General features: G+C 35.1%; 2 protein-coding genes across 3 annotated transcripts in view; both read right to left on the bottom strand.

Moving 5' to 3' along the window:
- RPGRIP1 (X-linked retinitis pigmentosa GTPase regulator-interacting protein 1) overlaps nt 1–5,040 on the bottom strand; it is a 58,078-nt gene extending 53,038 nt beyond the window's left edge. The window contains exons 1-3 of the mRNA XM_051217177.1: nt 3,181–5,040; nt 2,974–3,100; nt 1,068–1,121 (exon numbers count right to left, since the gene is read on the bottom strand). Coding sequence (XP_051065827.1) covers nt 1,068–1,121; nt 2,974–3,100; nt 3,181–3,305 — 306 coding nt within the window. The 5' untranslated portion in view covers nt 3,306–5,040. The remainder of the gene's footprint in view (nt 1–1,067; nt 1,122–2,973; nt 3,101–3,180) is intronic.
- A 1,651-nt stretch (nt 5,041–6,691) lies between these two features.
- Nucleotides 6,692–20,115, bottom strand: part of UNC11 (Phosphatidylinositol-binding clathrin assembly protein unc-11) — a 37,776-nt gene continuing 24,352 nt past the window's right edge. For both annotated transcript variants that reach the window (XM_051217175.1, XM_051217176.1), the window contains 5 exons: nt 18,951–19,166; nt 16,292–16,420; nt 14,068–14,222; nt 13,920–13,952; nt 6,692–9,955 (listed from right to left, as the gene is read on the bottom strand). In XM_051217175.1, coding sequence (XP_051065825.1) covers nt 9,953–9,955; nt 13,920–13,952; nt 14,068–14,222; nt 16,292–16,420; nt 18,951–19,166 — 536 coding nt within the window. In that variant the 3' untranslated portion in view covers nt 6,692–9,952. The remainder of the gene's footprint in view (nt 9,956–13,919; nt 13,953–14,067; nt 14,223–16,291; nt 16,421–18,950; nt 19,167–20,115) is intronic.

Here is a 20,115-nt window from a genome sequence, read left to right as displayed (position 1 = left end):
GAGACCACTATTGAAATTACTACTCATGTATCTGTTTTAATAATTTCATCTCGTAACATTGATGTAGTTTACGACAACCTAAATCATTTACTCAGATCCCATGTTCCATATTGCTTTTAACTGATTGGTTGATTGTTTCAGTTAGACAGTTTGTGAGTGCTATTTTAAGTTAATTGATAACAATGAAAAAAACTGGTGGAGTTCAATCACGTTGTAAATGATGTTGCCACTAGTCGATGAGAATAGACGGTTTTGATCTAGCAATCGAAATGAACTGCAGTTGAAATATATGTACAAATGGATTTCAATTAAGCAGTCTGAAGATAACGTTTTCATCTTGTAACCTGAACATCTTGTGTCCAGTCCTCTGGTCGGAATATCGGGAAGCCCATGCTGAGGAGTTTCTAACTAAACTAAAACAGCTGTAAAATACATCCTAGTTTTTCACTGATTTTCTGGCTATTTTCATTCCCCGATAAAGTATCTTCAAAGATGAGTCCCGGGGAATTCCAGGAACTTCCAGCTTAAATTACATGATAACAAGTAACTCGGGAAAACTAAAGGAGTAGAGAAGATAAAAACCCTTTAACTTTAAAACTTTGTGTTTATGTAGACTAAAAGTATGTCCTGATTTAAAGTATGATCCATATGCAAAGATGGATAGTGGCCAGCAGTGAAATGCTGGACGTGTGTTCCGTCGTATTTGGGACTCATCAATTGCAGTCCTAAATAACAATGGGAAGATACAAGTAAACAACATCAATTGAATTTAAACTCCATCCCACTGCACAAGCAAGTGTCTATTGTGACACAGTAGCCAAGTGGATGACGCGATGGCGTTTGAAGTGAACGGTACTGGATTCGAGTCACAGAGTGAACATTAACTCTGAGATTCAGGTACATCCAGTTGACCACTCCCAAATAAGACGAAATGAGCGTACTGGATTCCACTACTAGCCAAGATACATCTTTGCTAATAATGCTTGTGACTTATGAAGGCGTGTACTTATCATTGTAAAGTAAACGGAAACTAACTGTTACCTATTCATTTATTGATAAACACTTACTGCACTACCAATTCTTTGCTTTTGAACGTTTAACTGATTTTGTACTAATGCTAACTGTAGAAAAAAAGGGAGAAACTTTAGGTTAAAATTATGAAATGACGGATCAAAATAACATTCTTCGCTAAAATAAATTTATTAAATATTCAGTAGAGATAGACAGTGGCAAGCGATAGAAACTATGAAACATATTTCGTCCTATTCGAGACATATCAGCTACATATACCTGCATAACAAAGTTGATGTTCACCAGGAATTCGAACCCGGTACCGTTAACTTCAAATATGAAGGCGATATGAGGATAATACGCACAGAATTTGTATATGCCAAGAGAGACTGATCAACTGCAGTGCTAAACATCGATAAAAGGATCCAAGTAATCAAATTATATGAATTTATTAAGTATGATCAACCGTGATGGAGAAGATTTGTAGCTCAGATGGATGATTTTGGTGGAGAAATTCGAATACTTTACTTCTACCTGAAATTTGCTTTGATGATGTTGTCCAGAAGAACAATGAAAGTTCCACGACCAAATCATCCACCTCAGAGAACAAAGCTCTCAAAAATGATTAAATATCAGTTACAATAGGACGAATTGAACACGGTTGGAATAATAGCCTCAATATAGTAAGACATGTATATTAAACCAAACTATGAGATTCTTGTGAAGCATTTTGGTGGCGCCCATAAAAATGTATTGCATCATTTAGATATATTGAAACTTGGTTAATGGAACTTGCTTAACACCATAAGTTAGATAACATCAATCAATGTTACCATTTCGATCTTAAAGTAAACCAGCCACAGCCTAAAAAGCTTATAGATAATTTGTCTGACTATAATAGTGAATACCTTAAATATGAATCCTAAATAGAGTATCTACCACTTTAAAATATTTGGATAACCCATTGTTGATGATCTTCAAACTAATACGAAACTAAGATTCAAGCATTCCTAAACCTACAGTTTTCAGTGTTCACTAAATGCCGATTTTCCAAACGCATCGGATCGTTTTTCCTACGTTTAGTAAGGAATAGTGCTATATTAAAGCGTAATTTTTACCATAACTGTGTGATATTAACCCGTTCAGTGGAGCACAGCATAATATAACGGATATAAAGCAAAGATATAGTAGACGTTTGAATTTGAAATAAAATGTTCAATGAGAATTGCACTCTGATATACACCTTTCACTTACTAGACGAATGGGGAACTGACCAATACTTTTATCTACGTTACAATTAATGATAATTTCCTTCAATTCCATTAAGATTGGAGATAAACTCAGTTACTATCTGAAAGTCGATCATTTTTATTTGAAAAGGATTAACAAACAACTTAATAATATTCTGTTATATCCTAACGAAGATTAAATTATGAGTAACTTCAGAGAACTATTAGTGGACCAATATCACCTATATAGTCCAACTGTATAACTATTCAGTAATTAGATTGTGTATAACTATATTTCTCTTAGTATAAGCTTTATTTTGACCTATAACCTATTATTATACGATTTATCGTTCTTGAGTTACACCAAGTTTGTCAATTACAGTCTCTCACATTTACAGTCACTTTTTGGCTTGATCTTGTATAAATGTTATTTCCTATTTTGTGGTGTGATGTGGTCTGTTTGGCTGGTGTATAAACCAAGTATGTTTGAAATACATAATTCATATAATGGAAGCTATTATTGGCGTTTTGGACTCAACTGGAAGGTTTAAGAGGACAAAGGAACCAATAAGGACTCTATACTGCTTATACCGGTCGAACTTTATTGGTTTAGCACAATGCTAAGATTGTATAAGTCATATTCCGATTAACGGATAAGTTACATGACAAAACTTTGGACTTAAAGTCATAACAGGTTCATTGTAATTGTTAAACATACAATATTATAACGTACTTTTCGCGTCAATGTGGCATTTTTTCTTTCTAACACTTCAATTTGTTCTTGATAATCTTCTTTCCATACAGTTCCAGGATCAGAATCTTTCTTATCATTAGCTAAACGTAGAATTTTAGTTGCCATTCTGTCAACAACAACAACAAAAAGAAAAAACAAACAAAAGGGAAAATAGATTGATTTTCATTTAATGTTGATTTTATTTACTTTTTGATACGATCCTCTTGTTTACATGCATGTTTTTTTAATGTTAAATAATCATCATACAATCGTAAGTATTGATCTTCTAATTTTTCTTTGGACCATGAACTAATAGCATTTTTACTTTCCATTTTGACAATTGTCCGTTGGCTTTTAGTTTTGATTATAATTCATCAGTTTATCAGATCTATGAGTAAGTATTAAAGAAACGGAATAGACATATGAATTCATTATGTAGTAGTTCATTATAAGTAAATTTAATATTCAGGAAAAAGCCATCAACGATTTTAAGATAGGCCCTTAGTTGGATCCCCGATAAAATTGTAAAACACGGTTAAAGGGTAGTCACATATAGATTTAAAACAGTTACCCAATGCTCCATAATGTTTACTAGTTGCTTGGCCAAGGTTAAATAAAGTAAATAAAAGACAACTCAAAGAAAGTGGGCAAATGATGCATTAAATGTATGATCTTCATGTTTTACCAGGCCACTGTGTAATTTTATATTAAAAAATAAATTATTTTTCTTTGCACAGGTTTTCGTTTACTACGACACCACATTTTGAGTTAGTTGTCCATATCTATCTTCAAGCTTACTCCTACACCAGCAAACATCACTGGTCTAGGTATGTCGTAGTTAGGTATACGTAACAAAGGTCCAGATTACATCAACCGATGAATATTGATAGCTTGATCAGCCTATTTACCATTTTTACCTGCAATCCTATATCTAGTATCTTTACTACTAACTCAACAGTTCCACGAGGCGCCAGTAATGTTTAAAAGACACCTATGACCAAACCGTTGTAGCCTACTCATATCTTCCAGTTGTATGTCCTTATTTTATGGACGTAGAGTTGCAAAGGGAGAAATGATACGCGACATGCATGTTGAGATATTTGTTTGGTCCGATACTATATATCAGCTAGACACAAACAGGCTCCATTTATCACAAATGTTAAGATGAGAATTACTACTGAAACCTGTAGTACGTATTTGGGACTAGTTGTCGAAACTCAACATCCTTGCTGCTTACTAGAGCACATCTTAAACTAAGTGGATAGGTGTTAACTAAAATATACACAACCTAAGAAGAGAAAGGAATTATAAATTTAAAGATAATTTTGGGAATTTTCTAAAGCCAAACACAGACATGCATTTTTATTCATGCGACTTAAATAACATTGATTTTCACAGACTCACACATACTCTCTCAGCGTTTTTTGGACTTGATTTGTGCTTTTTGCGCTATACTATCTTATATATATTCCTTTTTCAAATTACTTTAATACAATCAATGTTTTCAGAATTACTCAGTTGTGTTAGCTTTGATTGTTTTCAAGATGGTAATTGATGAATTTTGGAAGCTACTAATTTAAGTGACATAAGGTGCTCTTGAAGTGGTATTTTCTACTAGTTAACTCGGTTTCAAATACAGAACGTTGTGTGCACTTTGTCCAAATCGATCCTTTTTCTTAATAAATGGTCACATATGGTCAGAGCAGAACAGTGCTGAACGTAACGTATTCAGTGTAGGAACTTTGATTAGAGAGCAAAACGTTGATCATCTTGGAGATAAACATATTTTTGTCTACAAAGAGAAGCTTCCCATTAATCGAGAGCCTCGTATCGAAAAGTAAGTAACTTCTTTAAGACTTAGAGGTGATGGGATACTAGTTACCTAACCAGGTGCAGCAACATTGCTAAAACAGATGTAGCTTAAAAAGCAGTCTGAAAATTTTCTCTTCCCACGAATCTTGAATTTAGAATATCGTTGGTGTATATATATTAACAAAACAGATATCTGGTTTAAGAATTCATTTTTCCTCAAGAATAATCACAAGCGACTCAGTAAAGATTATCTTGACGTCTAAATATAAAATACCAATGAAAAATGTTTTTCACAGAATAAATACTATACTTTTGAACTATATATTTAACCATATATATATATATATATATATATATATATATATATATATATATATATATATATATATATATATATATATATAGTCCTGATAGCATGTGCACATCTTTTTTAAATGAACCAAAGCATTTGCTTAATCGTACGATTAAGCAAATGCTTTGGTTCATTTAAAAAAGATGTGCACATGCTATCAGGACTTAACACTTCAAACTTTGAAAAACCGTAGTTATAGTAATATTATATCTTAAATGATATGTAAGAAAATCAGCTTTAGATTTTGCATTAAAGTACGGAATCTTCATTTTAAATAGCTGGGTCATAAATTTTCGAAGATTTAAACAGCAAAATGTCAAAAAAGATGATGGACTGAGAATAAATATTTCCATCAATCAAAAAATATTCATTAGGATAACGATAATCAAACAAAATAGTCTAAATGACTCCAAACCAAAAGTTACACTAGAAACAGTTCCACATGATCAACACATTATAACAAAATCCATGTAGGTAGGGCATAATATTTATCATAAATATTTGTTAACTATATAAATCAATTGCACGAAAATAAAGTGTAAATTAGTTCAAACCAACTTGTTCATCTGGCTCATCGATCAAACCCTGCATTTTGTCTGAAAGCACTTACTGAAGGGTGATCTATCACATTGAAAACTGTTCGAAGAAAGGGATAACAACCTGAACCATTAAAAGTGGATGTAGATGGAGTCAAAGTAGCTGCTTTTAAGTTATGTGTCTTTAACAGTTATAGATTACTAACACCCTATCTCTAGGACACAGATAATGACAGTAAGTTAGCATGAGGTATTATGTTCAGTCCTTGAAGAGATAACTAACATCACTTTTCAAGACTCCGGTTAAGTCGCACAAATCACATAGAATAAAATTTCAAGGTGACTATGCTTGATATTGGTTTGTGGTATTAGTGAAATATCACTGGGCTCCAGCTAAATCATCCCGTGTTGGGTCACTGAATGTCGAGTTGTTCGCCAATCAACTTTAATGCGGAGACCAACTAATGCTCGTCAATTGATTGAACGTTATGGATTGGTCCATGCTCCTATGGTCTCAATTTGTTTTTTGTGCCTACTCTTAATAATCTAGTACTATAATGTCCTTTGTGCTGTACAGCCATCGGACCAACCATAGTACCTGGATACAACGAAAAGGTAATCTACGTTATATACCAACTGCGAGATGTGACTTCAACGTTTTCTGGTTTTTCGTATGATTCCCGACTAAATTCAGGAAGTATTTGATCAATCGAAAGAGTTAATAGTACGTTAGTGATCTACAGGGATGTTGATTTCACTCGATTGTAAATGTTTTAAGTAAACCCAAATGAGTTTGGAGGGCGTTTACAGCACACGTTTTTGGTATTAGGTAATCATTTGTCTCTGATGAACGTACTTTATTCTAGGCCAGATACCTTTATTGTTTTCACGAATTCCTCGTGAAATATTGCAAATAATATTGATTTTGTAGGACGTACTTGAGAACAAGTGAAAGTAATAATACCCTTAGGGAATATAAGAAGAAATATTGTTTTTTCACTCGAAGTGAAGCTGAATGGAACCGCTAAAAAATGAGTAAAAGCTTCCGATTGAGAACTATTTTATTTGTTGCTTTGTATCGTAGCATCCAGAAATAGTCTACTTTGCGATATTCACGGTTGAACGTTAGACACCTAGACCGTCATCCTCAGTAAATTTCGCTACTTTGGGATACATCAAATAAGAATTTCTAGATCAACTAACCGAAGGGTAATTGTATTAAAATATTACGACATTGTAAAAGGTTTCATATAACTATGAAATTTAGGAACAGCCCTCTGAGTAATGTTGGTGGTTGAAGTAATGCAAGATTACTAGTAGAAGAAAGAGCTCCTAAGTTTCAAAACCTAAAGGATTGATGGAAAAACTTCATGAGTTCATGATAAATCTGCCATTCGGCTTTGTCGTGTTTAATTACCTTCCCTTTCTAGGTCTACCGTGCACTCCCCTATAAAGTTTACATTGTTTAATGAATTTACTATATGTGCCACTAGACATTACTTTGATCAACCACATACCTTTAGTTAGAGGGTTATCCTATATTTTCGCGATTAGAAGTCTCCTACCATAACGGTAGTACTGTAGTGACAGTGAAGAAACACCAAAAACAATAAGAACGCAACTCTTTACATAAACCTGAAAGTTTCACGTTCGTGAATTAAAATACGGATTAGAATAACATGCAACAAGTTTAGAGCAGGAACGTTATCAAAAATCCTTGCGTATCACATTCGTCTTTATGTTCAGTACGTTATTTTACCAAACGTGCTTATATGTTACAGAAAAGCTTACAGCTGAGATAAGGTAATATCCGATAGATAATGGGATGAATTGAAATAACATCATACAGAATGAACAGTCACATCATGGTTAGTCAACAATTTGGTATTTGGCTCGTTTTTAGCATAAATAAATGCTGTAAAAACGGCGATAGACCTAAAATCCGTGAACTATTTAGACTCTCTTAAATGTCAGTTTTTGGGGATTTACGAGTGGCCTCTCTCTAAGTCAAACATAGTACGTTCGAGTGTCATGAAATTACTTTTTCAGTGTCTTATTACATTAAAATTTCGATTTTTTTCGATGCGCGCAATCTATTCCGCCAGTGTCGGATAATCTAGTACATCGATTGAGCGTTAATTATCCCACAAAGTATTCCAATGTAAGCATTGCTACCTATTTCCTACATTGAAAGTCGAGAATCCCACCGAACAGTTTCTCTAAACTCTGAGAACCAGTTATGTGACGTACGCATTATAGAGTTTAACTGAATATCTATACTGTGAGCTTATGACACAGGATCAAGTGTTGGGCAGAAGGAAAATTTTCTTTTATTAAAGATACTCTTAAGTAGATAACGCAGAACATTTTCGGACATCAATTTTAGTGAAAGTAGGAACACAACTGTTCTTAAAAATTTTAGATATAGGGAGCATGACATCAGATGACTGACGTACAAAAGACTTATTTAAGTCATAAGCATTCGGCTTATTATAGCTTCTAGTATACCTGTCACCTGTAAGTCCTTTCAACAGTTCCCACGCACTTAAGTTTCGCAAGATAGAAGGTTCTGAGTAGACATAGAATGAAGACGTCGAATCTCTAGGTTTATTAAACCATATAGCACACGAAATTCAATAAATTTTTTCCTAGTAAATTCTTTCTTTCATCCTCAGTAATCGATTTAGTTGTGGAGATGTAACTCAATCAAAACTTAGAATAATGGTTTCAGTGGGACAGCAAATATCAAGACAGGATTTTAATAACAAATAATATCGATAATACAAAATACCCTAACAGTACACATAACCCACTAAACACTCTAAAGTATGTATCGTACAAAATTACGTAGTATGAAAGACATGTTGTTTAATACAACTGTTAAGTGCCTTAGAGTAAGCAATGATACTATCTACAAGATGAGGTGGAAACTTCTGTCTGACAGAACCAACTCAATTATCAAGAGCAACCGATATCATGCATAAAAAAACGTAAAGAGAATGGCAAGTACTAACCAAAGGTAACAAAATATTAAGAAACACGGAGTACGTTTTCACAAACCCCAAATAAAAGTCGGTATACAAAGCAAGGACTAAAACTCAGCAAACTGAAACTTTATTGAAGAGGATATCTCGAATGAGTGCCCGCAGCGTGTATTTTGCGTTAAATTAGTGCGAATTATCTCTCCTAGTGTCTGATCTTAAGATGACAGTAAAAAATATTTAAAAACATGCGTACCCATTGGAAAACCAGCAACTCAAAATCTCAAGCATCTAAGCTTCATTTAAACGGGGATATAACTGATAAATGAGAACCGCTAATGATGATGTACACTCAATGGTCGTGCATACAAACCAACACTTTAAATTCAAAAGTACAGCACTGGTAGATCATTGTGAAACATGCTTACCTTAAAAGTTTATGAGACGTCGGAGCACAAGTATCCGCACTTAGTACGGATGACTAACTCCTAAGTAAAGGCTACCAGTGATATCGAGAGGACTTGAACGTGTTGGGCAGCAGACCATATTAACAATGGACACGACTTAGCATCAGTCCGAATAACCAAAATACAGTTTCTGGTTTTAGTTATTACTTTGTATTCGGTTCCAATAACCTATAGCCCATCAAACAACTTCTTACACATGAATCGGCCCATAAAATTTATAGTCATAACAATACCAAAATAGAAGCCGGATGCAATAGTTAAAGATGAATCATAACAAAGACAGAGCTCTTAATGTAACTAGACCGCAAAACGTCGAACTATTTTGTGTTCCAACACGTAGCTACACTCTACTGAATTTCTACAAAACAGAACTTGTCCTTTGTTTGAAATAAATCTTTCTTTTAAATAATCATAAGCGAATCAAAGTGATCATTTCAGAGAACACTGTTAGGATTGAAGAATCAATAATAAAGATACTTTTATGTATTAACTGATGAACTAAAATTGTAAGAGAAATATGAATGTGTTTTTTTTTCTTCTTTAAATGCTAGAATTACATAGTTGTAGTAGTAAAGCATTCATGAAGATAACGAAAACTAACAGGGGGGAAAAGAAAACATGGATATAATGGGAAGATAATCAGCAAGCCATAAATGCACAAAAATTATCACAACAACAACAACAACAAAAAGTGTAAGGAACAAAAAGGAGATTCTGTTAAATATATAATGAAGAAAAAAGGTTATATAAGAGATATAAGTATATGTATATATTTAATGAGATAATAGTATTCTTTCTGAGAATTCTCTACTTTAGATGATCCATAGAAATTCACTACAATTCGAAAACAAATAGAACGATGTGAGATTAATAAAAAAACATTCAATTGAAAATCGTATACCATTTATATGTAGAATGGACATTTGATTCTATCATTGGGTATGTAGTTGTAACACCTAACAAATTTTCCTTCAATAGTTGAATTCATGTGTTGATTCAAGTTACACTACCATGGAAAATCTAGAAGCACTGGACGAATGTTACGTCCCAAAATGGGATTTCTCAGCAATGCGCACCCATGGTGGTCTAGCTTTAATCAACTTATGAATTCAACTATTAAACTACTACAATCTCGACAAACCCCCATTCTGATTTTTTTTTTTTGGTTTTCTTCATGGTTTAGGACAGGTAGCGAATTCGTTAGTATTGTGAAATGGACGCTATAAGAAAGAGATACTTGTGTGTTATGATGTTTGAAGGGTAGACACAAGTAAAGATTGTAAAAAGTGAGGAAACACCAATCCCAGATTTGTCATCTATTACTAAAGTATATAGGTACGAAGCAGCGCGGTGATTAAATGTTATTTTCATAGTGCTAATACATATAATTAATTGTTTTGAACGATAATAATGAAATTAATACCTGTGATAATGCCATAAACTCTGAATAATCAACTAATGGTGTATAGTCTAAGGTTGAACTCGTCTTGCCCCCAAATGCCCTGGTACGGAAGAAGGTGAGGAGAGTTCGCTCTCTCTCTCACTCTCCAAATGCTCTCACAGTCACTGCATGGGAAGTCCTACTCACTGTCTTCTCGCACTACGGGTGATTTTTACGAAATTGAAAGGACGAAAAGCGAATGTCCAACGCTTTAACCGGGTTGGTAGATATGGAGGATTCACTTGAGGGAGCTGGAAAACCTTGATTCCAAAGCAATGGTGCACATGGGCTCCAGGATCCTGAGTAAACAAATGGCGTATGAACCAATCATTGGTAGCGGGCTTCCATGGGACTGCATCTCCTGACGTTGCTCCACTTCCTTGTGAATTAAACCTTTGCGTCGAAGGCTCCGGTTGTGGTCCCCTAAGAAAACCATCCATTTCGGTTTTGGCACCAGGCAGTATCTCAGCCCTCATATAAACCGAATGATTTGTGTGGTGCATATTTATTTGGTGCCCCTTTGTACCAATGCTTATGTGTTTAAATAAATGAATTCGTGTTAAAACCAAATACATAAAAAACCCTGATATTTATCGAACAAAATTCATTATATAATAGGACAATCAGCCTTGATCAAATGTAAAACTTGACTACATTAGTATTACCATTAATAATGAAAACTGACTTAAATGGTTTCATCTTATAGAACTTAGTTAAAAAAATCTGGTGTATTAAAGTTGATTGAAAATAAACAAGTTAGCTTTTTTATGTTGTTGTATCACCTGAGTGTAATCGGTGCAACTACAGACACAATAATGAAATTAATGTCTATTTTATGTATAAGTATGACTGTTATCAAACAATGAATCAAGCAATTTATATTATGGTCTAACGTTAGGAGTGAACAGTTTCTATTATGGATCTCGATAGTATGTATGAGCACATAGGATGAGTAATTGGACTAAAAATTCAGATGAAACTAACAGTATTTATCAAAGGCGTCTACAGATCATTTTCATGAGATGTTACTGCTCATATCTATGAGTAGTTTCACATTATTCAAGAGTTACAGAAAATGAATAAAGAAGTGTCAGTGACAAGGTTTCTGTCTAAGAAGCCAAGATTGACGTGACTGTGATGGTAGGAATAATGTGAGTCAACTGCGTTAATAATGGAAACTGGGGAATCCAGGCATGGGGATTATGTAGAAAGGTAAGAAGAACTCCCTATGACAAGTAGGCTTCAGAACAGGACAAGTGGAGAAACGACCACATGATAGACATCTTTAGAGAACTTATGGAGTGCGAAGAGAAACACGTCAATGGTTACATGAATATGTTTAATGGGATTTTGTCAACATTCAATTTTGCATTAGAGACTACTGTAACCAGCCACAGTTAGCGAGGCTATCATCATCAGGCAACAAGGGAGTGAAACGGATGAACAAGAAATTGTGAAGATCAACTATATGGCTAAGTGACCTAGGTTACACAGACAAGACAGATTAAGGTATAGTGTAAATATCAAGATCGAGATATGATGATGCGGTTGGCAGCAAAGGTTTTGCAGTCGGATAAGCGGACTCTCAATTGTTGTGCTGAGAAGCTAACGAAGAGATAAGGTAGGAAGGGTGAATATGGGTACTACAGTAATTCCTACTGTCTCCTTGTACATCAGGAAGTGTGAGAAGCAGCACTAAGTGCTTCAGTGTTCACGTGGCTCACTTTTGTCCTCAAAAACCCAGAAGTGTACAGGAAGATAGCGTACTGATGCTTAATTTACGTTTAGTCGCTTCAAAATCTCGATTGCGGTTGTTGTCGATTGACATATTGTCAAGTGCTGATGAAATAAAACGTCAGTAAACTGTCAAACGTTCTTATTATATGTTACAGCAATTACACGAAAACATCGGATTTTCTCTAAAGGCATTATTTTATTTAATACTGCCGAAGTGGAATGAGATTAGAAATAACTACTACTTACTTACTTAAGTAAGGAACAACAAACAAAATTATGGTCGAACAGAAAAAGAATTTCGAAGCAACCAAATAAAGATCAAGTGCCAGTACTGTTGAGTCGGCTTTCGGAGAACTTCAACGGAGCCTCCAGAGGCCCAAAAGGAGCCGAAGAGTCCTAGCCAATCAGAGCACGGTGGAGCACTCTAGAATTCCGACGTGGCGTGCTACTATTGGTCAGTAGCATAATATGTCGTTAACGGGTTGGTCGAAATATGATGTTGATTTAACAAAGGCTAACATCTATAAATACCCATGTTTTCTGTACAAGAACGAACCTTGGAGTAAAGTGTTTCTTTCATACCTTGCGTCTTCTTTCTGGGGTTAAGGTCGCTGTATAGTTCTAGCGTGTGGGTTATCAGTATAGCTTAGGAACGAATATAGCGTCCAACTCAGCAAGACTTAACAAGTACACTAACTTTTTTAAAATTTACTCATTACAAAGCATATATTCTCCATGTGAACTGAAATGAATTGGAATAATCCTTCTCATAGGAATACAACACTAGGAAACTGTTTGTCATACTAGTTTCGGACTCATCAATACCTACTTGTATCATAGCAACTAAGGTAATCTTCAGACTGCATAGTCGTTCCATAATTTTAACCTACCTATTTCAAACCAAACAAAGGACTATCCGATAGTGCTGGTGAATAGCTGCACTCGATCTCAGACATGATTAAATTTGATCAGTCGCCTGTCCATATTATGATCAAAATCAACATAGAAGTCAATAGTCATTGAAAATATGTTGATTCTCTGGGTGGGATATTTAAGAAGATATTTAGATTGAAGGTAGTTTTCGTCGTAGACATCAATCCTTGACATCTTTAACTTTCCATAGAGTAACTATGAGACAGAAAATTATCATTCAGTTAAATAGCTGGTATAACTTAGTTCGAACTTGAAGAACCGAGGGCAAATGATACGAGTACAGAAATGTGAAGCTATATTTCTCACTACGAGACTATAGGATTTCATGGTACGGCCACCATATGTCGAAGAGTTGGCATGCACAGCTGAGGACTTTGAATTAAGCCGAAACATTTGTTCCGATGTATTTGATGTCGAAAAGCAGTTAGCATCAGTCCATGACGTAAATGATACAGGTAGATAAGCCAAGTAGATTAATAACATATTGTTTAAGCTGATATATGAATAATCCAGAATTACTTCGAGAAAAGTATGTGTATACGTTCAAAAAACTAGAGATTATAAGAAACATAATGATTGAGGTCAAAATCAATAATAAAAAAACAGAGACAACTAATCCAGAGAATCTAAGATGGTCTTTTATTAAACGAAACTATGAAGAATAATTACTATATAAGATGTTCTTACCGTTGGTTTCTCACTTTCAGCCAGTGGTTTCTTCTGTGAAACAGTAAGAACAGACAAAAAGCAGTAAGGTATAGACATAATCCGGCATATATATATATATATATATATATATATATATATATATATATATAACACCTTGAAAACGTACCTTCAAATTAGTAGAGCCCCAGGTTTGCTGACCCCCTAAACTTGAAGCCAAATTCGACAAGGTGCTGTCTAATGCATCAAGTGGATTCTTGTTTTGTGATGCGGACATAACAACAGCAGGACGTATTGGAACAGTTGAAGGAACAGGTTTTAAACCTTTTTTAACAGTAAACAGAGATAAGTTTTGAGCTTAGTAACAATAGCGTATTGAGTTATAATAAGAGGAAATATTTGGAAAGTGAAAAAAATGAGCAAAAAATCTAACTAAACCAGCAATTTTCCACGAATGTGGTGCCAATTTAAATATCATACAACGTGCAGTAGACAACTGTTTTGTCCCAACACACAACTCCTTACAGAAGTGACACGCGCCTACGACCTTGCAAACGATTAAATCTAAATTAGTCAAGACTTGTCGTGAATATATTTTCATCGAGCCACTCAGCTGGATTCTAAGTTATGTATGATTGAGTTAGAATGTGTAGATAGATATCATAGTATTGAAGGTTAATATTTTCCGATACATTCTTTATGGCGATTCATTGTTTGAGTTGGATAGTCAATACACCACTAGAAGCATTCATTGTTTTAAAATTTCAAGTACAGCATATTGACAAACACCAACACAAAAACTTGGTCGAGAAGGATTACTTGTAGAATACCTTGAAGTAGCTTTCGATTAGACATAGTACATGCGATATCGAATAATTTGAGATTCAGTTATATATCAATTTAGCCCCCAAATACCCTGGTAAGGAAGAGGGTGAGGAGAGTCCGCTCTTCCTCTCCAAATGCTCTTAATTGACCACGCTTATACAGTCACTGCATAGGAAGTCCTACTCACTGCCTTCTCGCGGTATTACTGTTATATACGAAATCGAGAGGACGAAAAGCAAATATCCAGCGCTTTACCGGGTTGGTGGTGGTGAGTTGGAAAACCCTCACACCAAACCAATGATGCACGTGAATTCCGGGATCCTGAGACAACAATTGACTTATGAGCCTACTGTTGGTTACCGGCTACTTTGGAACTGCATCTCCTAACGTTGCTCTACTTCCTTATGAATTAGAGCTTGAGGTCGAAGGCTCGGGGTGTGGTCCCCTAAGAAAACCACCTGCACCCGGACAGTATCCCAGCCCTCACACAAATCGAATGATTTATGTGCCGCCTATCTGCTTGGCGCCTCTTTAAACCAATGTTTATTTTTAAATGAATAAATAAGTTGTAAACCGCCCCTGGTTGTTATTTATAATCACATTTATTTCTGTTTTTAACCAAGATAAAGACAAGCTAACATTACTGCATTACCATCATTTAAACCCACTGGTTGATTTCATTTAGTTATGGCTAATACCGTAAGGAAGCTTGGGTTAATAAGCATTTGTTTCAGGTTTTAAAATTGATCATGACGGGTTGGTAGCTTAGTGGTTAGCAAATAACAGATCTTAGAAAAGATGAAAATTCGTTAATCAACAGGGTGTGTGTGTATGTATATGAGTGTAAAATGTATCTATTCAATTGAATGATTGACATATTACATTGTTGCATAATTGTGAACAATCAATGATACGAAACTTTTTAAAAGTATATCCTCGAACTATGTAATTTCAATTTTATAGTTAGAAAAAACAATCTGGCTTCAAGAGGTATTTCCTAGAGTTCTAGTGAGAAGCAATCACCAGTGGAGTTCAACCGGGTCTGTTTTGAGTTAGTAACTCACCAAAGACAATGGTGGACGGTGGCGCAATTATATATTAACACCGTTGGATGCCAGCTCAGTGGTTTAAAAGTTAAGTGTTCACGCACAAGACCGCTAGGTCATGGGTTTCGAATTTCACGAGGCGGCATCGTGGATGCGCATTGCTGAGGTGTTCCATACTAGGACGAAACGGCCGTTCAGTGCTTCAAAGTTTTCCATGGTGGTCTAGCTTCAATTGACTCATGAATTCAACTATAAAATCTAATAACATCCATGTATCTCATTAAAACACTTAATGATAAAGATGTAAACCTTCTTAATAGATTCAATAATTTTCTTGATGTTATCCAAGAAAACATATTCAATCTAGGTTAGATCATAAATCCCTGTTGAGTCTATCTACTTTTTTAATCGAACAAAAGGAAACTGTAAAATAGTAGACAATAATCACTCCAGGAACAAATATAGGCAAGAATTAACTACAGCTTAACTGAACAAATAACAATGATGTTAGTCAATACAGACCTGGAGGCAGTGAATTATTAAACGACGTAGGGGGATTATTCACTGGTATCTTTGTAGTAGTAGTAGTAGTACCACCACTGACGGAATCTTTCTCCAAAAGAGGATCTAATGCCAATAAGTCGTCAAAAACTTCAAATAGAAAAAAAAAATTATACGGAACAGTTATAAAATGACGTCACAGTAGTAAGATCGTTGAAATCTTCAACGTTAAAAAAACTTAATAACGAAGTATACACAGTTTCTTTTACTCTCATTTTTTTGTATGACAGCTTGCAATTAAGAGAATGTAGTTACTAAGTACACATATGTAATATTTGATATTCAGCTATATTGTCAGTACAAAGTATAATGATATTATTCGATTATGTATAATGAAATAGTCAGCAGTCAGCCCTAAGTCCTATGGAACCTAATGTACATGTATACGTCAATTCATATCGTTACATCATATCAATACAGTAAGACAAAACTGTTAATACATATCTTACATAAGGTAGAAACAATGTGATTCGAGAAAGAATGAATTTCTGGGATAAAAATGTATAAGATCATTTGAAAAATAAGAGTCGAATAGATCTAGATCATTAAATAATCCTAGAACGTGTTACACAACGTCTCCTCCAACTATAAGTCATGAAGGTTAAGATGTTAGTTAGTCAGTCAGTCAGTTATACGCAACTTAGTTTTATCGATTTAAGTTGCCATATCACACAACGAGATGAACTTATTTCAAGACAGATCCTAGACTAAATAGTAACAATATTATGAATAATAACAATATCAATAATATCAAGAAAGACAAAGTATAGAAGAAAAATGGTTTTAAAATAATTTCAGGACTCCAGTTATAAAAGAATATAAAGAGCGAATGTGTTTGACTGGAATATCTTGGACGATTCTGAATCATGTCATCCAAAGTCTCGAATAATTGGTTACGATAATCATGTGAATCCCGATCATCAAGATAGGTGGCCTGGTTAATGCATATATGACATACATACATCAATCACCTCAGTATATGAAGATTTATTACTTCATTAATCGAATTCCTTTATTTATCTAGTACTCTATACCCTAGTCTCAGAACTTCTCACTAAAGAAAGTCACAATGAAACAAAAATATTATGATTTCCATAAAAGTTCTTCTATATGTATATATATTTCTGTGTGGGTGCGGTGTGAGTGTTGTTTACGACATGTAGAGGACCCAAAGTAAATGTCCAGCGATTTAACCGCGTTGGTGGATGCGGAGTATATACTTTGTGGGGTTGGAAAACGCCCACTTCAAACCAATGGTGAACGTGGACTACGGGGTCCCGAGGGAACAAATAGCGTATGAACTTATTGTTGATTACCGGCTACCATATTTTGATGGAGTTTTGTTCTCTGAGGTGGGTGGTTTGGTCATGGAGCCTTCATCGTTCTTCTGAACGATATCGTCAGCACAAACTTCAGATAGAAGTGAAGCGTTCGAATTTCTTCATATATGGCTCACAACTTGTCCTGTAGACCTCAATGTTGATTGCTTCTTGTTGACCTTAAACCTGTCATTGTTCTTTTTTTTTGTTTTGGTTGTATCTCCTATTGGTTTGACTTTTGGTCCTATGTTTGTGCATACTTTTCCTGATTGGTTGATAAGTTGGGTCGATTTCAATGTGCTTGTTGATTGCTGATTGACCTGAGTGCCAAGCTTCTGAAAATTCTTTGGTGTTTTTAGAATTTCCTCTATGCAAGATTTCCACATTTTTCCAGTCAAATGAGTGTCCGCAGTTGTCTACATGCATTGATGTAAGCGAGGATATGTCATGGCGTTTGACTGCTAATTGATGTTCATGCAGGCGAAGATGAAGAGGGCGACCGCTTTGTCCGATGTAGTATTTTTCGTAGTCGGCAAAATTTATTTTGTAGATGATGTTTGATTTTTCGTCTTTTGTCATTTCGTCCTTTGGTTTGCATAGGATTGACTGTAGTGATTTTGTTGATTTGTACGCAACACCTATTCTGAAGGTTTTCAGCAGTCTCGTTGCGGTTTCTGATATACCTTTTATGTATGGTAGGGTGATACTTTTGTTGATTTCTGTGCTTGACTTTGTTTCTGGTGATGTGTTCGGATGGTATTTTTTGATGAAGTCGGTTGGATAGCCGTTCTTTTGAAAGACGGTCTTCAGGTATTTCTCTTCATTATTTCGTGCTGCCAGTGTGTTGTATTGTGTCCTTGCCCTCCTGAACAGTTTGTACGCAGTTGATTTTGTGAGTTCTTGAGTTGTTGCTATAGTAGTTGAGAATTTGATCTGTATGTGTCGGTTTCCTACACACTTGAGTTTCCAGTTTTCCTGTGTCGATGACATCAAGTTCATAACGGAACAGGAGTCAAACAACAAACTATCATTCTTGGATGAATTAATCACCCGGAGATTAAAATCTTAAACCGAGTTAGTGGGTACTTAGGGTTCAACCCAGAGAAATCGGGAAACACTGATTCCAAAATGATGTACATATGCTAAAGGATCCTCAGGGCAAGAACGAATGGCATAAGTACTCATTCCGGTGACCGGCTAAAATGGGACTGAATCATGTAATGATGTTGTACGGCTTTGTGTATTAGGGTTTTAGGTCAAAGGTCCGGGGAGTAGTCAACTAAGCAAACTACCGTTCATACCTGAAGCAGGACCTGTTGTATTGGTAGTAGTAGCAGTAGTATTGATAGCTGAAGGCTTTGATTCAGACTCCTTTCCAACAGACTCAGTTTGAGCTGAGAAAGGTATAGGTTCAATATTGGTTTGTGGAATAGAATCATTAGCGGACCATAAGTCAAGACCAAGTAAATCATCGATTGCTGAATGTTGATTGCTACCATGCATTGGTTCAACATGAGCTATAGAGAAGAGAAATAGAGCACAAAAATACACATTACATAATTAATAAGCCAATTCTTAAAAGTAGTATACTCAATAAAGCATAAAATTATTATTATACTATGATCGACTACCAGATAAGTTCGATCCACTGGTAAAATCATAAGTTCCCAAAAAACAATACGAAGAATAAATACATTTCTAGCCCATTCCAACTGACTTTTTAATTGCATTACCTCCAATCATTTATCATGACTATCTATCTCTAAGATTTGTAATTACTTGCCTATCTACCTACGTAAGAACACGCTGGCTAATAAAACTATCAATGATTTTATGGATTAATATCATGTAGTGGGTTTGACAACATTTGACCTTCTCTAAACCTACTCTTCCTCCAACCTAAGTGAAGAGATAAAGAGTGAGTGCATCTGCGCCATATCACATTTTCAACTATTGATCAAACTTATCGTGCTGAACCCAACCAGGTTGTCTGGATATATCAGCATGGTTCAGATCAACAGTCACTAACTTTATATACCGATGGCACTTCAAAGTTTGGGTGGCCCTAGATTTCTTCCAACAAACTACTACGCCGCTCATGAATAAACACTGAGGTAGGCAGTGGAGAGAGCTTACGTGAAAACGTCTCTACCATCTCAGTCGATGAAGATTCACTACCCTATCAACCAATTTGGCATCCTTACATAGTATTAGCATCTAACCCGTTACTCTTTAGACATTAATCCTTTCAACAGTGAACATCATTTCAACTACTCAGTAAACATAAGTAAGGATATGATATTAGAAGAGACAGTAAAAGAGATAGAAAGTGCTGCGGTAATAAATAACTGTAGACAATTATTAAAGCTAATCAAGTAAACAGGTGTTAAAAATGCAGCTGTCAGTGAGATTATGTCGGAAGACGTAACTGTTGTTCACTCTCAGTTCAGGATATTAACCATATGA

This window comes from Schistosoma haematobium, chromosome 6 (assembly GCF_000699445.3).
Source record: "Schistosoma haematobium chromosome 6, whole genome shotgun sequence".
In the NCBI taxonomy this organism is placed as follows: domain Eukaryota; kingdom Metazoa; phylum Platyhelminthes; class Trematoda; order Strigeidida; family Schistosomatidae; genus Schistosoma; species Schistosoma haematobium.
This window is presented reverse-complemented; position numbering and strand designations above follow the sequence as displayed.